A 20,207-nucleotide genomic window follows, 5' to 3' on the forward strand; every position below is an offset into this window, starting at 1 on the left:
CAAGTTAATTTAGTTAATGCTAAGCAGGAAATTCTGTATTTGTTGTCTGCAATTGGTTGAAAATTTACAGACTTGGAATTTACAAAGCAAAATTAAAAAAAAAAACAGTTGATGAGTCATAGAAAGTTCCATCTCAAAGTAGCAGACTGAGTTTAAAACAAAAAGGCGGGGGGCAGGGAGAAGGTGTTGACAGGAAAACAGTTCCCATTCTGAAACACTGAAATGTGTCATCTCGTTTCACCACCCACGGGTGACCCCTAGGCGGAGTGTCCACTAACCAGGGCTTTAATCGTTCAGTCAAGTCGGTGTCCTTTTAGACCGGCTAGAGATCGTTCCTTCCACAAGGGTTCTTACTTTGGGGTTCTCTGAGCGCACCCCCCCGTAACCAAGGAGCACAATACTGCATTCCATTACATCCGGGGAGGAAAGTGAGAGTTGAGTTCCAACGTAACTTGACGTTATGCTTTTCATTCTCTGCTTCCAACCTTCTAAATCAGCCAATGACTTTGTGCTAAAAGACTTGCATGTGAGGAGGGCAGCATTAATAATGAAGACAAGGGGAACCAAGCCTACACATGTAAAATACGACATTTATTATGCTAAAGAACAGGTTTTATTTTTCATTTCCCCAAAACACTGAAATAGCGCACGGCATAGTAATTTAGCACACAATATAAACTGATAGATGCAATCAATAATTCCGAAAATGGTTAAGCCTTACTTTCGGACTCTTTAAAAACTTACGCTCTTAAGTGCCTTTTATCAAAGTGATCAACACACAACAAAAGGTGTTCTCTCAGGAAAAATCTTAGTGTAAGAGATACCTCGACTCCTAGAAACTGGAGACCTTCTCTAGGGAGAGGCTTGATTTTTCTCTATAACTGAGCCCCGGCAGACAGGCTCAAGCTCATTTTTTATCCTGAGTAACACTGCTAGGGTTCCTAGCTTGAGAAAGCGTTATCTAAAGGTAAGGTTAATATTGCAACTTTCACCGTAGGGCCTCCATTTAAATTGCATGTCAAGTGGAAGGAAAGGGATGTGAGAAAAGAAATCAGATTTTGCTCAAATTATTCTGCGAAATGCAGAAATGGTAACAGCTTACCATTAACTCAGCCTGGCTCAGAGTCGACTTTACAAATATCTACTCCCATTAGATGGTCAGAGACAGTCTAGAAAGACAGTATCTGGGACAGCAGCCCTTTAGGATGGGTGCTGAAGGTAAATTAAAAACTTTGTTAAATCTTTTGATTCTAATCTGATATTTATATAGGATATATCAATATTCTCCTTGACATGTCTTCCCAACTCTGAGTGTCTTTCAAGCACAATTTAAAACTCAAAATTTTCCTTCTGATTCAACCAGCTCTCCATGAGTTTAAATTCCACTGACTTTAAGTATGTCTGGTCATGCAAACCAAAGCAGGAGCTTCATGGCTGTACCCTGTGCATCCAGACCTAATGCAAAAGAAATCATTCTAGGACAACTTTTAAAAATCTATTTTTATTGTTCTGTCTGTACCTTAACTATGGCATAAGAGATTTGCTAATTCAGAAGCTTGTAGAGCCAGTAACGCCAGTGGTTCCTGCAGATCATCTGAGGTACTTTTTACTCGTGAAAGCATTTTCTTGTATTCTCCTCTTTGCTCTGAAAACATGGGCTTTGAATGGCCAGGGAAAACACATTTTGTCTCATCATTCAAGAATATTCGGGGATGTGCGTGCAGCAGTGCAGACAGGACGGAACGTAGGCGAGAGGGTTCCGACTCAGAGTCCAGCTTCTCCAGCAAAGCGCTTGGTGGTCCATTCTCAGAAATCCCCATTTCTAACCATTTTTGATGGCACGGTAGTCCTGACCCCCAAGGCTTTCCTCTGTGGCTCCATCCTCCGGGGCTGTCAGTGGCCCTGGGCCCTCCTCCCAGCCAGTCCCTACCATAAGCTCCCCCGACGCCAAAGGATGCCCCAGCAAAACGCTCTTCTGTGGGAGCAAAGAACAGATCGACAGTCTTGCTCTGAGCAGCTGCTGAAGCTGAATTTCTTCGTATTGGTTCTTGCAGATATGCAAGCACTTTGTTGCCATCGTGAAGCAAGAGGCTGACCTCACTCAGATCATTTTTCATTTCCAGTGATAACTCCTCATTTTGTGAATTTCCATTTACATCAACCGCAGGCTTATTCATCCTGGAAGTTATATCTGATGGGCAAGCGCTCTCCTCCTGCATTCTCTTATACAACAGTTCTCTGTACAGTAATTTGTCCAAGTCATCGCCCGCTCCCTTCTCTTCTGCGAGGCAGGTGCTCAGAGTCCCCCTTCCGTCCCTCATGCTGTGTGTTCTCTGACACCCTGAGCCCCAGGACACGCCTGTCAGTCCACGGAAGGCCTTCAATGGATCTCAATATGAACCTGGAAAAGACCAACAAATTAAAGTGTAATAATGAAGACAGGGTCTTAAGAGAGTCCACACACAGCTATTTCCCAACAAATACAAAGATATCTTTGACAGTCTCTGGTACCCCAAGGATACCTACACTGTGATAGAAAACAGGATATCAACCTACCAACCTACCAATTAGAAACCACAACAAAAAGAACAGTAGTTTATTAATGCAGTGTTTCCTAAAAATACTTAAAAATAATAAAAGTATACATTCTGAGGCTCTGCACTTTTCGTGGCAATATAGTTATTCCTGTAGGTTCGATAAAAAAATCTATCCTCCTGGGGGCTTCCCTGGTGGCACAGTGGTTAAGAATCCACCTGCCAATAGGAGACACGGGTTCGATCCCTGGTCCGGGATGATCCCACATACTGTGGAGCAACTAAGCCCAAGAGCCACAACTACTGAGCCCACGGGTCGCAACTACTGAGCCCATGTGTCGCAACTACTGAAGCCCACATGCCTAGAGCCCATGCACCGCAACGAAGAGGAGCCCCACTTGCCACAACCAGAGAAAGCCCCCACGCAGCAATGAAGACCCAACGCAGCCAAAAATAAATAAAAATTAAAAAAAAAATCTGTCCTCCCTTTAACCAGGATAAATTGGATGACACAATTAGGCAACCAAGGTCTTACCAAAGTGTCCTATTTGAGAATGAGTCTCAGTGACTCAGGTACGACAAGCCACTTTTAAGGAATCAAGGGCAACTTTACTTATGGATCCGATGTCTACAAAGCCCTCCCAGGAAAACCAGCCTGGAGGGGTCCTGCGATCCAAGATTCCAGCCTCAGATCACCCGCCGGCTGGTCAGGAGTCTCAGCAAATTTTGGAGCCTCCATAAGAGAAGAATTCACCCAGATTTTTATGTACTGCAGGCAAAACTATGGCGGAGAAAGCTTCTTGGGCTTAGTTGCCCACTCTCAGATTCCACATGAAAACTTCTGGACAGAAGTTGATCTGCGACTTCACCAGTTGTTCAAGAGCAAACTCAAGGTGGCCCGTGGGGTCACTGACCCCGAGGCACCTGCAAACCTACTGAGATTCTGTGACCAAGAATAATCTTTCTGTGACATTATGCTCCAAACGGGGAAGATGTAGGAAAAACTGTGAAAGGCTTTGAAATGGACCCAAAAAAACAACATTACTGGGTGCGCTGTCTAGTGCCTTCTCTGCGTTATCTAATGTAACAGGGCTCCACAGATTTCTCTTTGATGCTTCACAGCTCTAAGTTGTAGAAAACTTAAAAGGCAAGTGATTTCCTGTCCAAAGAAATGGAAATTAATATTGTCCAGAGGAATGCAACGGATTACTGCCCTATGCACATTGACCAGTTTTACATCTATTTGTAAATTCACTTTAGCATTCCTCATTGTATGTATGTGTTTTGTCTAAATGCTGCTTTACACTGATTATAACATCTTACTAGCTCCCTCCTTAATTGATGACTTTTAAAAAGTGTCTGACACATGTTCCTTTAAAAAGGAGCATACCTCGGAGAGAACGCGGATAAATGTTTCAACTTCAAAAATACATACTTTGTGTTCAGTAATTTTTCTAAGAGGCTAGCCTAAGGAACAGCAACCTAGCTAAAATGCAGTAACTCTTTTTGGAAGGAGGAGGGATGGAAATATGGGTTCAGGTAGAAGACAGCTGCGTCTGACTCTTCTCCCACAGTAAGACAAAGACGAACTCAAAAAATGAAAAGTCAAGAAGCAACACTACAAGCGTGCAATTTAGAGATAGAGAAGTAAACACTAAGAGAACCAGCTGTAGCTGCAAGCAGTCGGCTGGATGGAGAAATGGGAGACAGGAAACTGCTGTTTCTCTTAACTAATCTCGTGGCACCAGGAGACTCATTAAGCTTTATGACTGTGTAAGTTTTTTTTAAATTTAAAGAGAGTGGGCTTCCCTGGTGGCGCAGTGGTTGAGAGTCCGCCTGCCAATGCAGGGGACGCGGGTTCGTGCCCCGGTCCGGGAGGATCCCGCGTGCCGCGGAGCGGCTGGGCCGGTGAGCCGTGGCCGCTGGGCCTGCGCGTCCGGAGCCTGTGCTCCGCAACGGGAGTGGCTACAGTGGTGAGAGGCCTGCCTACCGCAAAAAAAACAAAAAACAAACAAACAAACAAACAAAAATTTAAAGAGAGTACACTGGGAAGAAAACACAGCAGGTAAGTATTATTGGAGGCTGAGGGAGAAAGCAAAGAGGGCTGAGAAACGGGGCTGCGGAGTCACTGAGGAGCAGGGCCGACAGTGAGGCACGCCCCCACCCCCACCCCGCCACCGTGCTAAGGCAGGGTGGTGGCTAGACTGGAAAGGAATCATCTTAAACAGACCAATTAGGAGGCTAGTCTAATACTGCAGGGGAAAAAAGGAAGTAAGCCTGTGAGAGTAAAGAGGGGAGAGAAACTGAAGAATCTTTTTTAAGTTGGTGACTGACTAGGTGCAGAAGAAAGTGAGATGACCCGCAGGTTTCTTGACTTTCAGTTCTGGATAATGAACGTGTTATTAACCGCAAAGCGGGGAGAGCAGCAGGTCTGGAAGGCAGGGAAGGTGCTCAGACTGGGCAGCAGAGTTGGGCTGCGGGGCTCTGGCGAGCAGGTGGATCAGTAAATCCTTTACCTCAAGACAGAGGTCAGAGCCGGGGACCTCGACTCAGAAGCCGCCAGCTCTGCGGAGGCAGGTAAAATGACGGCCCGGTAGAACAGATCAAGAGAGAAGACAGAGGTACAGAAGACAGGGGTCTCCAGGATCTAAAGGCCGGACGGGCGAGGGGCCCACCAAAGTCACTAAGGAGGGAGACTCAAAGCGCCTCGGGAGGGCTTCCCTGGTGGCGCAGTGGTTGAGAGTCCGCCTGCCGATGCAGGGGACGCGGGTTCGTGCCCCGGTCCAGGAGGATCCCACATGCCGTGGAGCGGCTGGGCCCGTGAGCCATGGCCGCTGAGCCTACACGTCCGGAGCCTGTGCTCCGCAACAGGAGAGGCCCCAGCAGTGAGAGGCCCGCGTACCGCAAAAAAAAAAAAAAAAAAAGCGCCTCGGGAAAATCCAGGGTCGCCGACACCAACTGCGTTGAGTGCTTCAAAAAGAGGGCAGTTACATACGTTTCCTGCACAAACAACTAAGTTAGCGTCAGGTAAGCTCTGAAGAACTCTTCACTCACTCCACTAGGCCAGCGGCTGTTCAAGTGCCCCCAACTCAAGGAGCATGGGAGAAAATATCAGAACATCTTCGCCTAGTTCATCTTTACCTTGTTCCCCTTGTAACTTTTTCTATGTTTTATAATATATACCATATTTTGGTAGAGCAAAATACATAGTTTATAAAAATAGTATATATATGCTTATTTATACCACAGAGATATAGATATCTCCACAGGGCATGCTCAAAACTTTTTATCTGTACAAGTGTGACCATTATTACATATAACAACTGATACAAATATATTTGAGCAGTATGAAGCCATATGCAAACATAAGGTGCAATTCTTTAAGTTGAGATATAACTGACATAAAATGTATTAATTTCAGGTATACAACACAGTAAGTCGATATTTCTATATATTGCAAAATGATCACAAGTTAACATCCATCACCTCACATAGTTACACTTATAAGAGGTGCAACTCCAGCTACGAATCAAAACAAACACTTTCAAAGTTCACCAAGTCAAATCTAATTAACTTCTCTTGACAGTTCTCTCAAATTAACTCTCCAAAGCATGTTATTTTAAACCTTACATTTATTTTACTGATCTGAAATGTACTAAGAATGAACATTTTCCTGAAATGGAAGCATTCCTAAATATATTTTTAATACATATTAGAACAGGTTTAAAATAATTCTTAAGAAAAACAGGTCACTTAATGTGGGCCAACTCTCAGGAAAATTAGTTTCTAACTACTTTTATTATGTCCTTGTATGAGGACTTAGTACCATTCAGAAAGATAAAGTGTTGCCAGAATTGTGTTAAAATATTTTGAATAAGATACTATTAATGTAGTCATACATTCAATAATGATAGAATAAACTGCTTACTGAAGATCTCCTAGTTCTTTAGTAAATGCAGTAATAAACTATGTATTCAATTACCTTAAAAATACTTCAGTAAGTCAGTAAAACATTTTGGCTCTGAGCCCTTAACCAGCCACCTCTTTTGATATTAGACAGTTACACACATTACTTATATTTTGAGAGCCAGAAATAATTTTCAAGTAATTTCCAAACACGCAGTCATCTGTGAAATGTTTTTTGTGGTTTATTCTCACTGTACTTTTGAATACATACATCTTGGCACACTATATCATACCAAATAAAATATGCACAATTATATAACTAACCATCCTCGGCCCCAGCTCTCTCATCATTTCCCACCCCTCAACCCCCATGTTAAGTCTACAAAATAATAAGCAGCATAAATTATGGCAAACCATCTTATCCACAAAAACTGACACACCCCCTCCCTGCCCCAATATGAGGGAAGTCTATTCTGAAATTCAAGACAGTATGATTCAGGAAAAGCAAAGTGCAGGACTGGGAGTAAATTCCTGAACTTAAACTCTGTACCTCCCCGACAGGTGCCTCCCCCTGCCCCTCAGCGAATGACAAAGGTTGAAAATGGAGCCACAGAGGCCAGAGGGGGTGAGGTGTGCAGGGAGACGAGGTTGTCTGGTGTGTCCACGATCCTCGGGGCGGACAGGAGCAGTCTCTCCCACCAGAGTCCCCACCTGTGGAGGCAGCTGACCTGCTGCCTGACAACAGGCCTGACCCAGTTAGGCAGCTGTGCCCTCTTGGACGGCCAACACCTTCCCTTCCCTAACCTGGGCTATTAATGGCCTCAGGGACATGATGGGCTGGATACCATTGCTCTGGAAACTAAAAATATCCCAGCCTCTGTGCTCCTGAAAGCCAGGTGGCAAGGCTATTCCCAAAGCGGGCCGGCGTGGGGCTGGGGGCGCAGACACAGCTAATGGAGCAGGGGCTGCCCAGCCAGGTTAGACAACAATGGGCTTGACGGGGGTCCTGCCTGGTGACAGCTCACAAATGCGCTCCAAGGCCACCTGGCTTCACGGCCTTTTTTTTAAATTGAAGTACAGTTGATTTACAATATTATATTAATTTCAGGTGTACAGCATAGTGGATTCAGTATTTTTACAGATGACACTCCATTAAAAGTTATTACAAGATGATGGCTATACAATATATCCTTGTTGCTTATCTATTTTATACATCATTGTTTGTATTTGTTAATCCCATACCCCTAATTTGCCCCCCTCCGTAACCACCAGTTTGTTTTCTGTACCTGCGAGTCTGTCTCTGCTTTGCGTGTACATTCATTTGTGTTATGTTTAGGTCCCATATATGAGTGATATCACACACTCACAGCTCTCAGAGGTGAGTGTTAGCAGACCTGACCATCGCTGAGCTCACCACTGAAACATCAGCCTGAGGAGGCAGCTGACACACACAAGCTGAGTAACAAATTGCTCAAGCTGCTACACAGTTTAGAGGGTGAGAAACAGGAAGGGCTGGGCCATCTCTGCGTTACACTGAATCGTAAGCACAGGAAGCAGACCACAGGGACCAACTTCCTACTGCAAACCACTCAGCGCGTCCAAATCACACCTGTGCTCTAAGCTGGCTGTGCAGCTCCTGCGGGCCACTACTCTGTCCCCTGCTTCGGTCACCCAGAGGCTCAAAGGTGCGCTCACACGTCCGAGGGCCGAGAGGCGAGAAGGATGGCTGAGCTAGGCTGTGTCCTCTTTCCTCAGGATGTGTGAGGACTCTTCATGTGAAAGCACCCAGCATGTTCTCTGACCAGCAGCCTGTGGCATCCAAGAAACAGCTGCTATTAGTACCATTATCAGCAAGAGCATTAGAGGGAACCAGTGACAAAACGCTGCTGAGGGGGTCTGTAAAGCAGAGGACAGAGAAGTGACCACTGGATGGCAACACGGAAGTGGCCTAAGCACGGACCAGCACATTGCAGTGGGGGACAGAGACCGAGGCCCAGGCTGGAGTGGCCACAGGGGACGGGGAGCAACCAGAGGGCCCCCCGCATGGCCAGAGGGAGCACACAGTGCAGCACCTCTGTGGAAGGCAAGTTGGCAATGACTTTGAAAATTATTTACAAATGAGTATAACCTTTCCTTTGGGATTCTACACCTATGATTTTTTGCTAGAGATTCTATCAGCGAGCATTCACAGAGCCCCTAAGCCAGGCGTTGTTCTAGGCGCTGGTATCAGGACAGTGCACCGAGCAGACAAAAAGGGCTCTGTCTTCTCGAAACTTGCTTTCTAGTGAATGTACGTACAAGGACAAGAATGTCATACACACGGGGTTTCTCCCGGCAGTGCTGTTCAGAGAACGGTCAGTTTGGATCAACATCATACACCATATACCAGGATAAATTCCAACACTCTACATTTAAAAGTAAAACATGGGGCTTCCCTGGTGGTGCAGTGGTTGAGAGTCCGCCTGCCGATGCAGGGGACGCGGGTTCGTGCCCCGGTCCGGGAAGATCCCACATGCCGTGGAGCGGCTGGGCCCGTGAACCATGGCCGCTGAGCCTGCGCGTCCAGAGCCTGTGCTCTGCAACAGGAGAGGCCACAACAGTGAGAGGCCCGTGTACCACACACACACACACAAAAAAGTAAAACATGATATAATGGTACCAGAATAAATAACAGGTGAATTCCTTATATCTTTAGCATTTGGAAGGCCTTTCTAACTATGACAAAACCCAAAAGTCAGAAAAGATTATTAAATTTGACTACATAAACTTCAGTATGGCAAAAACACACTATAAACAAAGTCAAAAATATATTAACTGGAAAAAAATTTCAACTCTTATCACAGACAACTGATAAGGTGTCTGATAAGTTGGTGGGTTTCTTGGTGGCTCCAAGAAACCCACCAACAACCCACCAAAAAAATGGGTAAAGAACATGTATAGCTCACACACACAGAGATGCTAATGAGCTTTTCTCTCACACCACCTCTTCCTTTAAGGCAGGCAAGGCTGTTGGCTCAAACACCAAGATACACCCACAGTGCAACCTCCTCCCATCACCTCCCCTGCTGCGCCCTGAGAAACCACCAGCATCCTCTCCTGTTAATCTAAGGGTCTCCCTGCTTCCACCCTCCACTCTTACCGTGAAGTAAGAGTGATCTCTTTGAAATGGCTGAATGCAGAGTTACTATATGACCCAGCAATTCCACCCCTAGGTACATAACCAAGAGAAATGAAAACACATGCCCACACAACACCTACACAAGCACACCTCGCTTTATTACGTTTCGCAGTGTTTTTTACAAACTGAAGGTTTATGGCAACCTTGCATTGAGCAAGTCTATTGGCGCCATTTTTCCAACAGCATTTGCTCACTTCGTATCAGAACATTTTGGTAATTCCTGCAATACTGCAAACTTTTTCATTACTGTTGTATTTGTAATGGTGGTCTGTGATCAGTTACCTTTGATGTTACTACGGCAAAAATGATGATGACTCAATGGAGGCTCAGATGATGGTTAGCATTTTTTGGCAATCAAGTATTTTTTAATTAAGGTATGTCCATTTTTTAGACATAATGCTATTGCACATTTAATAGACTACCTTATAGTGTAAACATAACTTTTACATGCACTGGGAAACCAAAAAGTTCACGTGACTCGCTTTAGCATGATAACCGCTTTATTGCAGTGGTCTGGAACAGAACCCACAAAACCTAAGGTGTGCCTGTAGAATGTGCGTGGCAACAGCCAAAAAGTGAAAAACACCCAAAAGCTGAAAAAACAACTCACGGACATAAAAGACAAGACTAAGGAAATTACAGATTGGATGAGACTAAAAGGCATGGCAACTAAATGCACTGTGGGGTCCAGGGACAGAAAAAAATTCACTGGTGGAAAAAACTGGTGAAATCCAAAGAGTATTGCACCAACGTTAACTTCTTAGTTCTGATGCCTGTACTCTGGCCAGGTAAGATGTCAACATTAGAGGAAGCTGGGGGAAGGGTCTATGGGAACTCTCTGCACTGACGTGCAACCTCTGTAAGTCAAATTACTTCAAAGTAAAAACTAAGCAACAAACCAAAAAAGTGATCTGTTCTGTCTGGGATTTATTTAAAATACTCCGGTGTGGGGTGATTAGATGGACACAGTGCAGGACTGGGGAGAAAAGATAAAACAGGATTAGCAAAGAGTTGATCCTTACTGAAAAGAAGTGATGGATACATGGGGTTCATTATACTACAGGTGGCCCTCCATATCTGCAAGTTCCGCATCTGAGGATTCAACCAAGAGGAAATAGAAAAAAATAGATTTTTTTTGGGGGGGGGGGAATTTCCAGAAAGTTCCAAAAAGCAAAACTTGAATTTGCTGTGTGCTAGCAACTATTTACATAGCACTTACATTGTGTTTACAACTATTTACATAGCATTTACATTGTATTAGGTATTAAAAGTAATCTAGAGATGATTTAAAGTATAAGGGAGGATGTACACGGGTTACATGCAAATACTACACAGTTTTATACAAGGGACTTGAGCATCTGTGGATTTTGGTATCCCCAGGGGTCCTGAAACCAACCCCTTGCAGGTACCAAGGGACAACTGTACTCCACTTCTGTGTATATTTGAATATTCCCATAATAAAGGTTTTTTTATAATATGATCTTTAGAGAATTCCGTGGCGGTCCAGTGGTTAGGACTCGGTGCTTTCACTGATGGGGCTTGGGTTCAATCCCTGGTTGGCAAACTAAGATTCCACAAGCCATGCTGCGCAGGGAAAAAAAAAAAAAAAAGATCCTTGAAAGAAAAAATAAACCTTTTTTTTTAAAAGAAGAAAAAAATGATCCTTTATAAAAGCAAATCAGATTAGGTCACATCTCAGTGAAATGTTTCCCATTTCACTCAGAGGAAGCCAAAATCCTTAAAAATGTACAAGCCACTGGACCCTGGCCACACCCCCAAGTTTGTTACTGTGATCATACAAGAACAAAATTAAGAATAGGCTCTTAGAAACTTCTATGGCAACTTAACACTGCCACAACAACCAACAGCATAATCACTTTTCTAGTACTTTAAAAAAAAACTGCAGTAAAATATACATAAAATCTACCATCCATCACCACCACACATTTCCAGAACATTTTCATCATTCCAAACTAGAACTGTTTCCATTAAACAATTCCCATTCCCCCTCTCCAGCCCCTGGCAACCACCTTCTACATTCTGTCTCTATGAATAGTGTTCCTAAGGTTCATCAAGCTGTAGCAGGTATCAGAACTTTATTCCTGGGACTTTCCTGGTGGTCCAGTGGTTAAGACTCCTTGCTTCCACTGCAGGGGGCACGGGTTCGACCACTGGTCAAGGAACTAAGATCCTGCAAGCTGCACGGCACAGCCAAAAAAGAACTTTATTCCTTTTCAAAGATGTATAATTTTGCATTGAAAGTATAAAACCTTCTGTTTATCCACTCATCTGTTGATGGACACTTGGATTGTATCTACTTTTTGGCTGTTGTCCATAGTGCTATGAACATTGGAGCACAAGTGCCTGAGCCCCTGTTTTCAAATCTTTGGGGTATACACCTACCAGTGAACTTGCTGAATCATACAGTGATTCTATGTTTAACTTTCTGAGGACTTGCCAAACTGTTTTCCATAGCAACTGCACCATTTTACATTCCCACCAACAGTGCACAAGGGTTTTAATCTCTCCACATCCTCGCGTTCTTTCCCTCCCCCTCACCCCATAATAGCCAACCTAACGGGTGTGAGGTAGCATCTCGTTGTGGCTTTGATTTGCAGTTCCCTAATTCTTCTCTCCTAGCACTGGATTTTATTACCGCCCTGGCAGAGGAGAGGCATCCTAGGGGCAGTGCCAGGCCAGGCGAGGGCTGGGCAGGGGGAGTGTTTCTCAGCCTGTGTGGCTGGGCTCAGATTTGGAACTGGAGCAGTTAGTGAGGGCTCTTGGAGACTAAGCCTGGCGTGGGGGTCCCTGGGTCTGGGTTGGGAGACTGTCAGTGAGAAACGAGTGGTCACTCACCCTTCAGGTCCATGAGTGTCCCTGGAGCGGGATGGGGAGAGATGGGAGGAGCCGAGTCTCAGGGAGAGAAGTTGACCCGGTGGGTCTGTGAGAGCCCAGAGGCAGGGGGACACTGCGTCCACATCCTGCAGGGCTGGTATGGGGAGAGGCGCCTGGCCACCAGGGCCCCTCCTCTGGGCATCCCATGGGGCCACAAGGCTGAAGTGGGCAAGCTGGGGCTCAGAGGTCATCATAATGATGTGTCAGGGCCTCACCATAGTTGGTGGACTGGCTGCCCACAAACATGTTCCAATTGCCCATCTTTTCCTGGGTTTACTTGCCATTGATCTATCTTCTTTGGAGAAATGTCTATTCAAGTCCTTTGCCAATTTTTGGATTGGGTTTTTTGTTGCTGTTGAGTTGTAAGAGTTCTTTACATATTTTGGACATTAATCCTTAACAGATATATGGTTTGCAAATACAGGTGACCCTTGAACAACTTGGGGGCTAGGGACATTGACCCTCCTCACAGTCGAAAATCTGAGTACAACTTTACAGCAACCCTTCCTATACATGGTTCCTCCGTCTTTGCAGTTCCACATCTGAAGATTCAACCAACCTCAGATCACGCAGTGTTAACATATACTACTGAAAAAATTCTGCGTATTAGTGGACCTGCACGGTTCAAACCTGTGTTCTTCAAGGGTCAACTATACTTTCTCCCATTCTGTGAGTTGCCTCTTTCACTCTCTTGATAGTATCCTTTGATGAACCAATGTCTAATATTCACAGTCCAATTTATCTTTTTCTTTTGTTGCCTGTGCTTTTGGCAAGAAATCATTGCCAAATTCAGTATCATGAAGATTTTCCCCTACATTCTAAGAACTACATTCTAAGAACTACATTTAGTTCTTATGTTTAAAAGCAATTCATTTCTATTGGATCTTACAAACCTATCAGGAGATGCTATGGTCTGAATGTTTGTAACCCCCCAAAATTCATATGCTGAACCCCTAACCTCAAAAGATGATGGTATTAGGAGGTGAATGAGATTAATTTTTTTAAATTTATTTTTGGCTGCGTTGGGTCTTTGTCACTGCGCGCGAGCTTTCTCTAGTTGCGGCGAGCGGGGGCTACTCTTCGTTGCAGGGTGCGGGCTTCTCATTGCGGTGGCTTCTCTTGTTGCAGAGCACGGGCTATAGGCACGCAGGCTTCAGTAGTTGTGGCACACGGGCTCAGTAGTCGTGGCACATGGGCTTAGTTGCTCCACGGCCATGTGGGATCTTCCCGGACCAGGGCTCAAACCCGTGTCCCCTGCATTGGCAGGCGGATTCTTAACCACTGTGCCACCAGGCAAGCCCCAATTAATGTTCCTATAAAAAGATGCCAGAGATCCCTAGCCCCTTCTACCATGTGAGGACACAGCAAGAAGGCACTGGCTACAAACCAGGAGGGCCCTCAAGAGACCTTAACCATACTAGTGCCTTGATCTTGGACTTCTCGGCCTCCAGAACTGCGAGAAATTAATGTTTGTTGTTTACAAACCATCCAGTCTGTGGAGGTGAAGAAACATTGGCCCTTCTGCACAGATCATGTGAGGAGGAATGCCCAGGCTCTCTCCTGAGTTAGGGCTGCCTCCTGGTCCTGGCATGCTTCTCCCTGCTCTAGGTATTGACAAGTGTATTTATGAAAAATTTTTTAAATGTGCTACTACTTAGATGGTTTTTAAACTTGCTTTTCTTCACTGTATATTTGGTGGATACCTTTTAACATTAGTACATATAGACCTAATTCATATACTTTAACATCTGCTCGAACCATTATGTGAGAATTTACTTCTAAGACTTTTTAAAAACTTGAGTCAAGGATACAGGTGTTCACTGTACTATTCTTTCAAATTTTATGCAGGTTAAAAATTTTTTTAAATCTACTTCAACCTATCTTTAGAGGTGGAACTTTTTTCAAAAGTTTATGAAAAACCATGATTATGAATTCCCTTGAAAGATAGGAAAGATTCCATGGTATTTTTATGTGTCCTACATGTTTGGAATTTTCCATCTCAAAGTATATAGCTGTTCAATACCCCAGAAGCCAGAACAAACTCCTACGTTTTACTGAGCTCATGCTTCTGACTTTGCCTCTTAAGCTTTTATGATGTTCCTTAATAGTCTATAATTTCCTCCAACTTTCTTCCAGGAGCTTGATGTAGATCAAGCAACAAAATAAAACTCACTTCAAGCTGCAGTCGACCCTTGGAATCTTTACTACTTTTTGAAATTGTCCGGCCATAAGATGATTTCAATCAGTCAAGGCCAACGTCCTGGCAGTCCAAGGCACACGAGCCTCTCAGTCCCAGCCTCCGGCCACCTCCCACTGCCCTGGGACACGCAGAGCTCTCGCACGGGCTGCAAGGCTTCTCTGCTAAGCCGGGCAACTCCGTGGCTAAAGCCCTCATCCCCTTCAAGTTTTGCTCATCGCTAAGGCCCACTCTGAGTGCTCTATTTGGAACAGCACCCAGCTTCCCCAGCCCTGCGAGCATTCCTCAACTCTTTTTACCTGGTTGGAAGGAATGAATATAGATTTTCAAGTGATAGGTGAACACTGAAACCTATGGAGCTATGGATCTAGAAAGTCCTTCGGAGAGAGGAGACTGAAGAAGAGCAGTCAGAAACAAAACAAGGAGACAGGCCGCAGAGGATGGGCCAAGAGAGGTTCTCGGCCTGGCCAGCTCCGCACAGGGCCGTGTGGCTGCCTGCTCAGAAAGCCAAGGCCACAGCTTGGCCTGACAACTATCCCTCACCTTCATGAAGTCCCCTTCTCCAGCTGTTCTCTTTCAGGCCTCCTCTTTTAATGGTTACGCGAATCTAGGGGACCTGGGGCTAAGATACTTGATTCCTTCCACAGGCAACGTAACTGAAACGTTGTAGGCATAACTTGTTCAATTATGGCAGGTTCTCAGAGCACTTTTTTTCATCTTCCTTTTACTACATTTAGTATTTGGTATGGATTCTCACTTTTTTCACTGCCTTGTATTTCAGATCATATATAAATAAGGAGGATGCTAATGACTCTAGGAGATTAAGCCTTGCTTGCAAACGGTATTTTTAAATCATAGCCCTTCTCAGTTTACAAAGCCCCTTTGCATCTATTTTCTCATTTAATCACTCTCAAATTGAAGAAGAGGCTTCCCTGGTGGCGCAGTGGTTGAGAGTCCGCCTGCCGATGCAGGGGACACAGGTTCGTGCCCTGGTCTGGGAAGATCCCACATGCCGCAGAGCAGCTGGGCCCGTGAGCCATGGACACTGAGCCTGCGCGTCCGGAGCCTGTGCTCCACAACGGGAGAGGCCACAACAGTGAGAGGCTCGTGTACCGCAAAAAAAAAAAAAAAAAAAAAAATTGAAGAAGAGGTATCAATCTCCTTAAAATGCCTGGCTACCCTACTGACAGATGGTTTGGGGGTCCTGCGTAAACATGTGGGACAGAGTCCTTTATTCATTATGACTCACAAAACAGCCTCCAGCGCCCCTGCAAGGAAGAGGATGGACAGAGTGTCCTGAGTAAGCAGGTGGCGGTGAGTTGGCCCGTCCCCTTACTCTTGTCCCCTATTTCCTGTTGCACTTCTCTTTACCAGAGGCCAGAATCATTAAACCCTCAAGTCAGGTAAGTCAATGATCTTCCACCAATGAACAGAAACTCTAAACCTGCAGGGGAGTTTAAAGCAGCAGATGGAAATGTTACAGTAAAGAGACACCCCAACTCCCACCCTGCCCCCCTCAGCATGCGACAGGCTGCTGCTGCACTTGATCCAAGCCCAAGATCACACCTAAAATCCTCACGTAGTTCTCAGACAGCCCTCCCGCGAGGTACCCGGCGACCACCTTGTCTGGGCCTCCCCACCTCCCACTCATTCCTGAACTGACCAACAAAGCCCACACTCTACAGCCAGAGCGTCCGAATTCCCCAGTACTCTAAAGCTGTGCTGTACCTGGATGATGACTTGACATCAAGTCCACCAAGTCATCCATTAGCCTGGTGTACCCAGCTCTCCCTACTGCCCACGCCATCCTCACAGAGCCAACTTCCCGCCTCCAAAATGCATTTACCCTCAGTCATGACAGTGCAAACTCCTTGTTATGAAATCTGTATTTGAACAACCTTTCCAGAGATAATCCTACTGCCTTACAAGCAACTGAGAGATTTGGAAACCCTCATCATCGTAATAGGAACGGACTCCTCTGCTCCTTGTTGATATGAAACAAACAAGCCTTCAGCACTCTTGCAGTGAAGAGAGCTGCTGCAAGATCATACCGATTGGTGACCCCAAAAGACCCTCCTTGGTGACCCCAAAAGACCCCTCTGAAAGGAGAACCCGGGAGTGAGAATGTATCAGCATTCAAAGAGCCAGGGAAGAGCACTCGAGGTGGAAAGAACAGCAAGTGCAAGTGTCCAGGGGCCGCAAGGGCTTGGTCCATGCTAAGAGTAGATAGGAAAATAAGAGAAATGATAGCAAGCAAGGAACAGGCCAGGGGAGAGGTTAGAAAGGTGGACAGAAATCAGATCTGCAGGATAGAAACATGTGAACTGCATTCCATATGCAATGGGAAGCAGTTTTTGTTTTCTGTTTTTTTGTGAGGAATGACACAATCTGATTTATGTTTTTAAAAGACTTCTCTAAGGGCCCTGTGGAGAATAGATAGAGGCACCTGCAATAGGCCTGGTGAGTGATTATAGTAGCTTGGACTAGGAGAGTGGTCATAAATAGCTAAGTAAGCATATGAGAAAGCTGATTTTTTTTTTTAATGATACAAAATTGAGTATTTTCAACATTACGTAGGTTTTCTCTTACAGTCATTCTTGTGATTTTTACAGACGACTGCAAATTATAAATGTAACACTAGAACAAGAGTTTCCAAAGTGGAGCTTGGGGTCAAATATTTTGTTTTGCCCACAGTTTATTTTTTGTTAAGTTGATATTTAAAAATCAGGATTTCCAATTTCTCTTGTAAATTGCTATATCTGACAAACAACAGTTGGCTAGTGACAAGTGGATAGAGCACAGGCTTTCTGATTTACCCCAGTCCCCACTCCCAGCACCCTTCTTTACACATTGATACCACGTGCTGGAAAGGTATCCGAGTTTTCTACTCCTTTTGTCAGGAACCACTTAAGGATGCCCCAAGTCCCTGCTCACATAAAAGTATCTCAGTTTGGACCCTGAAATAGGCAGGTTCATCCCAACTCACCTGAACACAATTTTGATGAACAGTGGGTTTTAAGTTTTATGTGGCCTGCTAGCACCAGTGACAGGCACCCAAAACTTCACAGTTCAAGCTTAGAGACAATTATATTCTGATACAACTAAACCAAAGGGAAAAAGAAAAACACCTGCCCCGCCCATGTCAATACTGCATACTCCTACTCAGGCTTCCTCATTTTGCACACCAGGGAGCAACACAAGTACCGCCGGACTGTAAGCTCTCGATGGACAGGGACCCATCCCTCCATCACAGAGCCCGTGCCTCGCACACAGCAGACACTCCACCATGTGAAAACGAAATCCAAGACACGCTCAGCACTTGGCCATCTATGACACACTTGGAAAGGAATAATTCTCAATTTGATGACTTTCCATTCCACCAGAAAAAGGCATCTGGAATTTGAGGGATGTAGAAATGTCAATCATTTATAGCAAAGATGATCTCCAAGGCGCTGGGTGTGTGCGTGTGGTGTGTGTGTTTGTGTGTGAGCTATTTCACACCTGAACTGTTTCGAGCCTCTGAACCTTTGCCTCTCTACCTCCTTCCACCTCGTTTTCTCTCATCACCCCCACTCCTTTCACCACCACCCACCCCCGCCAGGATAAATGAGATAACTCCAGCAGAACACTGGTTAACATTAACTAATCCCTCTTAAGTTTTAATTCTTTTCAAAGCTTCATAAAGTTTGGGAACTAGAAAAGTCAACCATAAACGCACCCCCCACCCCCGCGCCCCAGAATTTTCAATTTTCTGGGCAAAATTTCCTCTTCAGGGCCAGGGCCTTTGGCGCCCGTGGCAGCATCCACCTGCCTGGCCGCGGAGCCCACGCCCCAGCCGCAGGCCCATACCCGAGGCAGGCCGCTTCACGTCCCCACCCCGCCTCGTTTGCGGAACAGGGATAACAATAACCTCAGCGGGTTTCTCCCCCGTGGGGTTGCGGGAGAAATGCACGGCGTTTGGCATACATTCAGCATCCAGCTTGGCAGCTCCCGGCGGCATCTGCATCGTCCTGGGCGAGGTGGGCCGGGCCGCGCTGGGCGGACCGGCGCTCGGGGAGGGTCGGGGGACAGGGGCCGGGCGGGCGCGGCTCACCCACCTGCAGGCGGACGTTGAGCATCATGGAAGCCACGATGTAGAGGTAGGGGAAGTTGATGCGCAACCGCCAGGCCAGGTCGAAAAAGATGAGCAGCGTGCGGGTCAGCCCCTTGCAGAAGACCCCATAGGAGCGGGCGGCGGCCGAGCGCGACAGCCGGACAGCCAGGCCCGACAGAGCCGCCGCCATATAGACCGGCGCCCGCCGCCCGCCCGCCGCGCACCGACCGGCCGCGGACCCGGCCCTCCCGGCGCTCCGAAGCCCGCCCGCCCGCCCTCTCGGCGCTGCGACGCCTCCGGGCCTCCACCCCGGCCGCTGGCCCGCTCTGAGGGAGCGAAGGAGGCGGCGGTGAGGCAGGCGGGCGGGCGGGCCGCGGGGAAGGGAGTCCACGGGGAGGGGAGTCAACACGTCACGCTCGGAGAAGAGCCGCAGCGAGCCGAGGCCAGGTCCTAGCCCGGCCGCGCAGCCTGACGTCACACTGCCCGCGCCGCGCCTGCGTGCCCCGGCCCCGCCCCGAGGCTCCGCCCAGGCCCCGCCCCCGTTTACCTTCCCCAGGTGAGAAGCGCATGCGTAGACTAGGTGGCGCGAAGAGGCCGGCTGATTGCGCTGTGTTCGTCCGCCCCCTAGTGGAGGAGCTGAGGAGCTGAACAGTGGGTTTAGGGTGGCACAACGACGTGAATGTACTTGATGCTGCTGAACTTTAAAATTATTAGAATAGTAAATTTTGTGTTATGTGTCTTACCACAATTAAAAAAAGAAAAAAAGGAAAGCTTGGGGCCAACAGGCAGAACTTACTCCTCGTGTAGATTACAGTGTCAACTTACATATAGTTTAATCTTTTAATAGTTATGATATTAATTATAAAGCCTCTGATGTAAAAATTTAAAATATTGAAACTTTCAAAACTTCTAGTGTTCTGTGGTTTTAAGGGGATTTTTTTTACAGTGAGTTTTTACATTCCTGCTTAAGCATATAGGTTTCTATTAAAGATTTGTGGGCGGTGTTTGTGTTTCTCGTTTCAGACACAGTATTTCATGTCATTACTTAAGCCCACCCAAGAGAAAGCCTGGGAATGTAGTTCAGGTGGGAAAAAAGTTTCATTGGTTAAATGAAAAACAAGTCAAGTCCTTTAAGAAAGAGACAATAGAAAGCAACAGTGTAAGATGGATTTAAATGTATTTAAATTTAAAAATCCTTTGTCCCCAAATGGATTTGTGATAATAATTGTTTTTAAAAATCACTTAAGGGACTTCCCTGGTGGTGCAGTGGTTAAGAATCCGCCTGCCAGTGCAGGGGACACGGGTTCGAGCCCTGGTCCGGGAAGATCCCACGTGCTGCAGAGTAACTAAGCCAGTGCGCCACAACTACTGAGCCTGTGCTCTAGAGCCCACGAGCCACAACTA

General features: G+C 46.0%; 1 protein-coding gene and 1 long non-coding RNA gene across 3 annotated transcripts in view; one reads left to right on the plus strand and one right to left on the minus strand.

Annotated features, from left to right (window-relative positions):
- The window catches only part of LOC125961467 (uncharacterized), a 96,117-nt gene that overhangs the window by 21,121 nt on the left and 54,789 nt on the right, over positions 1–20,207 (plus strand). The gene's annotated exons all lie outside the window — the stretch shown is intronic.
- On the minus strand, positions 573–19,278 carry LOC101283823 (small integral membrane protein 10-like protein 2A). 2 transcript variants are annotated; one of them, XR_007472205.1, is made up of 3 exons: positions 18,808–19,278; positions 8,050–8,249; positions 573–2,401 (listed from the first exon to the last, which is right to left on the minus strand). XR_007472205.1 is itself a non-coding variant. In XM_033426860.2 (2 exons), the coding sequence occupies exons 1-2, from the start codon at positions 18,991–18,993 to the stop codon at positions 2,381–2,383; spliced, it is 207 nt and encodes a 68-aa protein (XP_033282751.1). In that variant the 5' UTR covers positions 18,994–19,137; the 3' UTR covers positions 573–2,380. The 2 variants fall into 2 exon arrangements, 1 of the variants encoding a protein (XP_033282751.1); XM_033426860.2 differs by lacking the exon at positions 8,050–8,249 and having other exon boundaries at positions 18,808–19,137.

Source organism: Orcinus orca, chromosome 16 (genome assembly GCF_937001465.1).
Source record: "Orcinus orca chromosome 16, mOrcOrc1.1, whole genome shotgun sequence".
Classification (NCBI taxonomy): Eukaryota; Metazoa; Chordata; class Mammalia; order Artiodactyla; family Delphinidae; genus Orcinus; species Orcinus orca.

Excerpts from the sequence above, each read along its gene's own strand:
- LOC101283823 (XM_033426860.2), bottom strand. The coding sequence starts at position 18,993 with ATGGCGGCGGCTCTGTCGGGCCTGGCTGTCCGGCTGTCGCGCTCGGCC. Across the intron at positions 2,402-18,807 it reads TGCTCAACGTCCGCCTGCAG|GTTCATATTGAGATCCATTG; the intron begins GTGGGTGAGCCG and ends GGTCTTTTCCAG.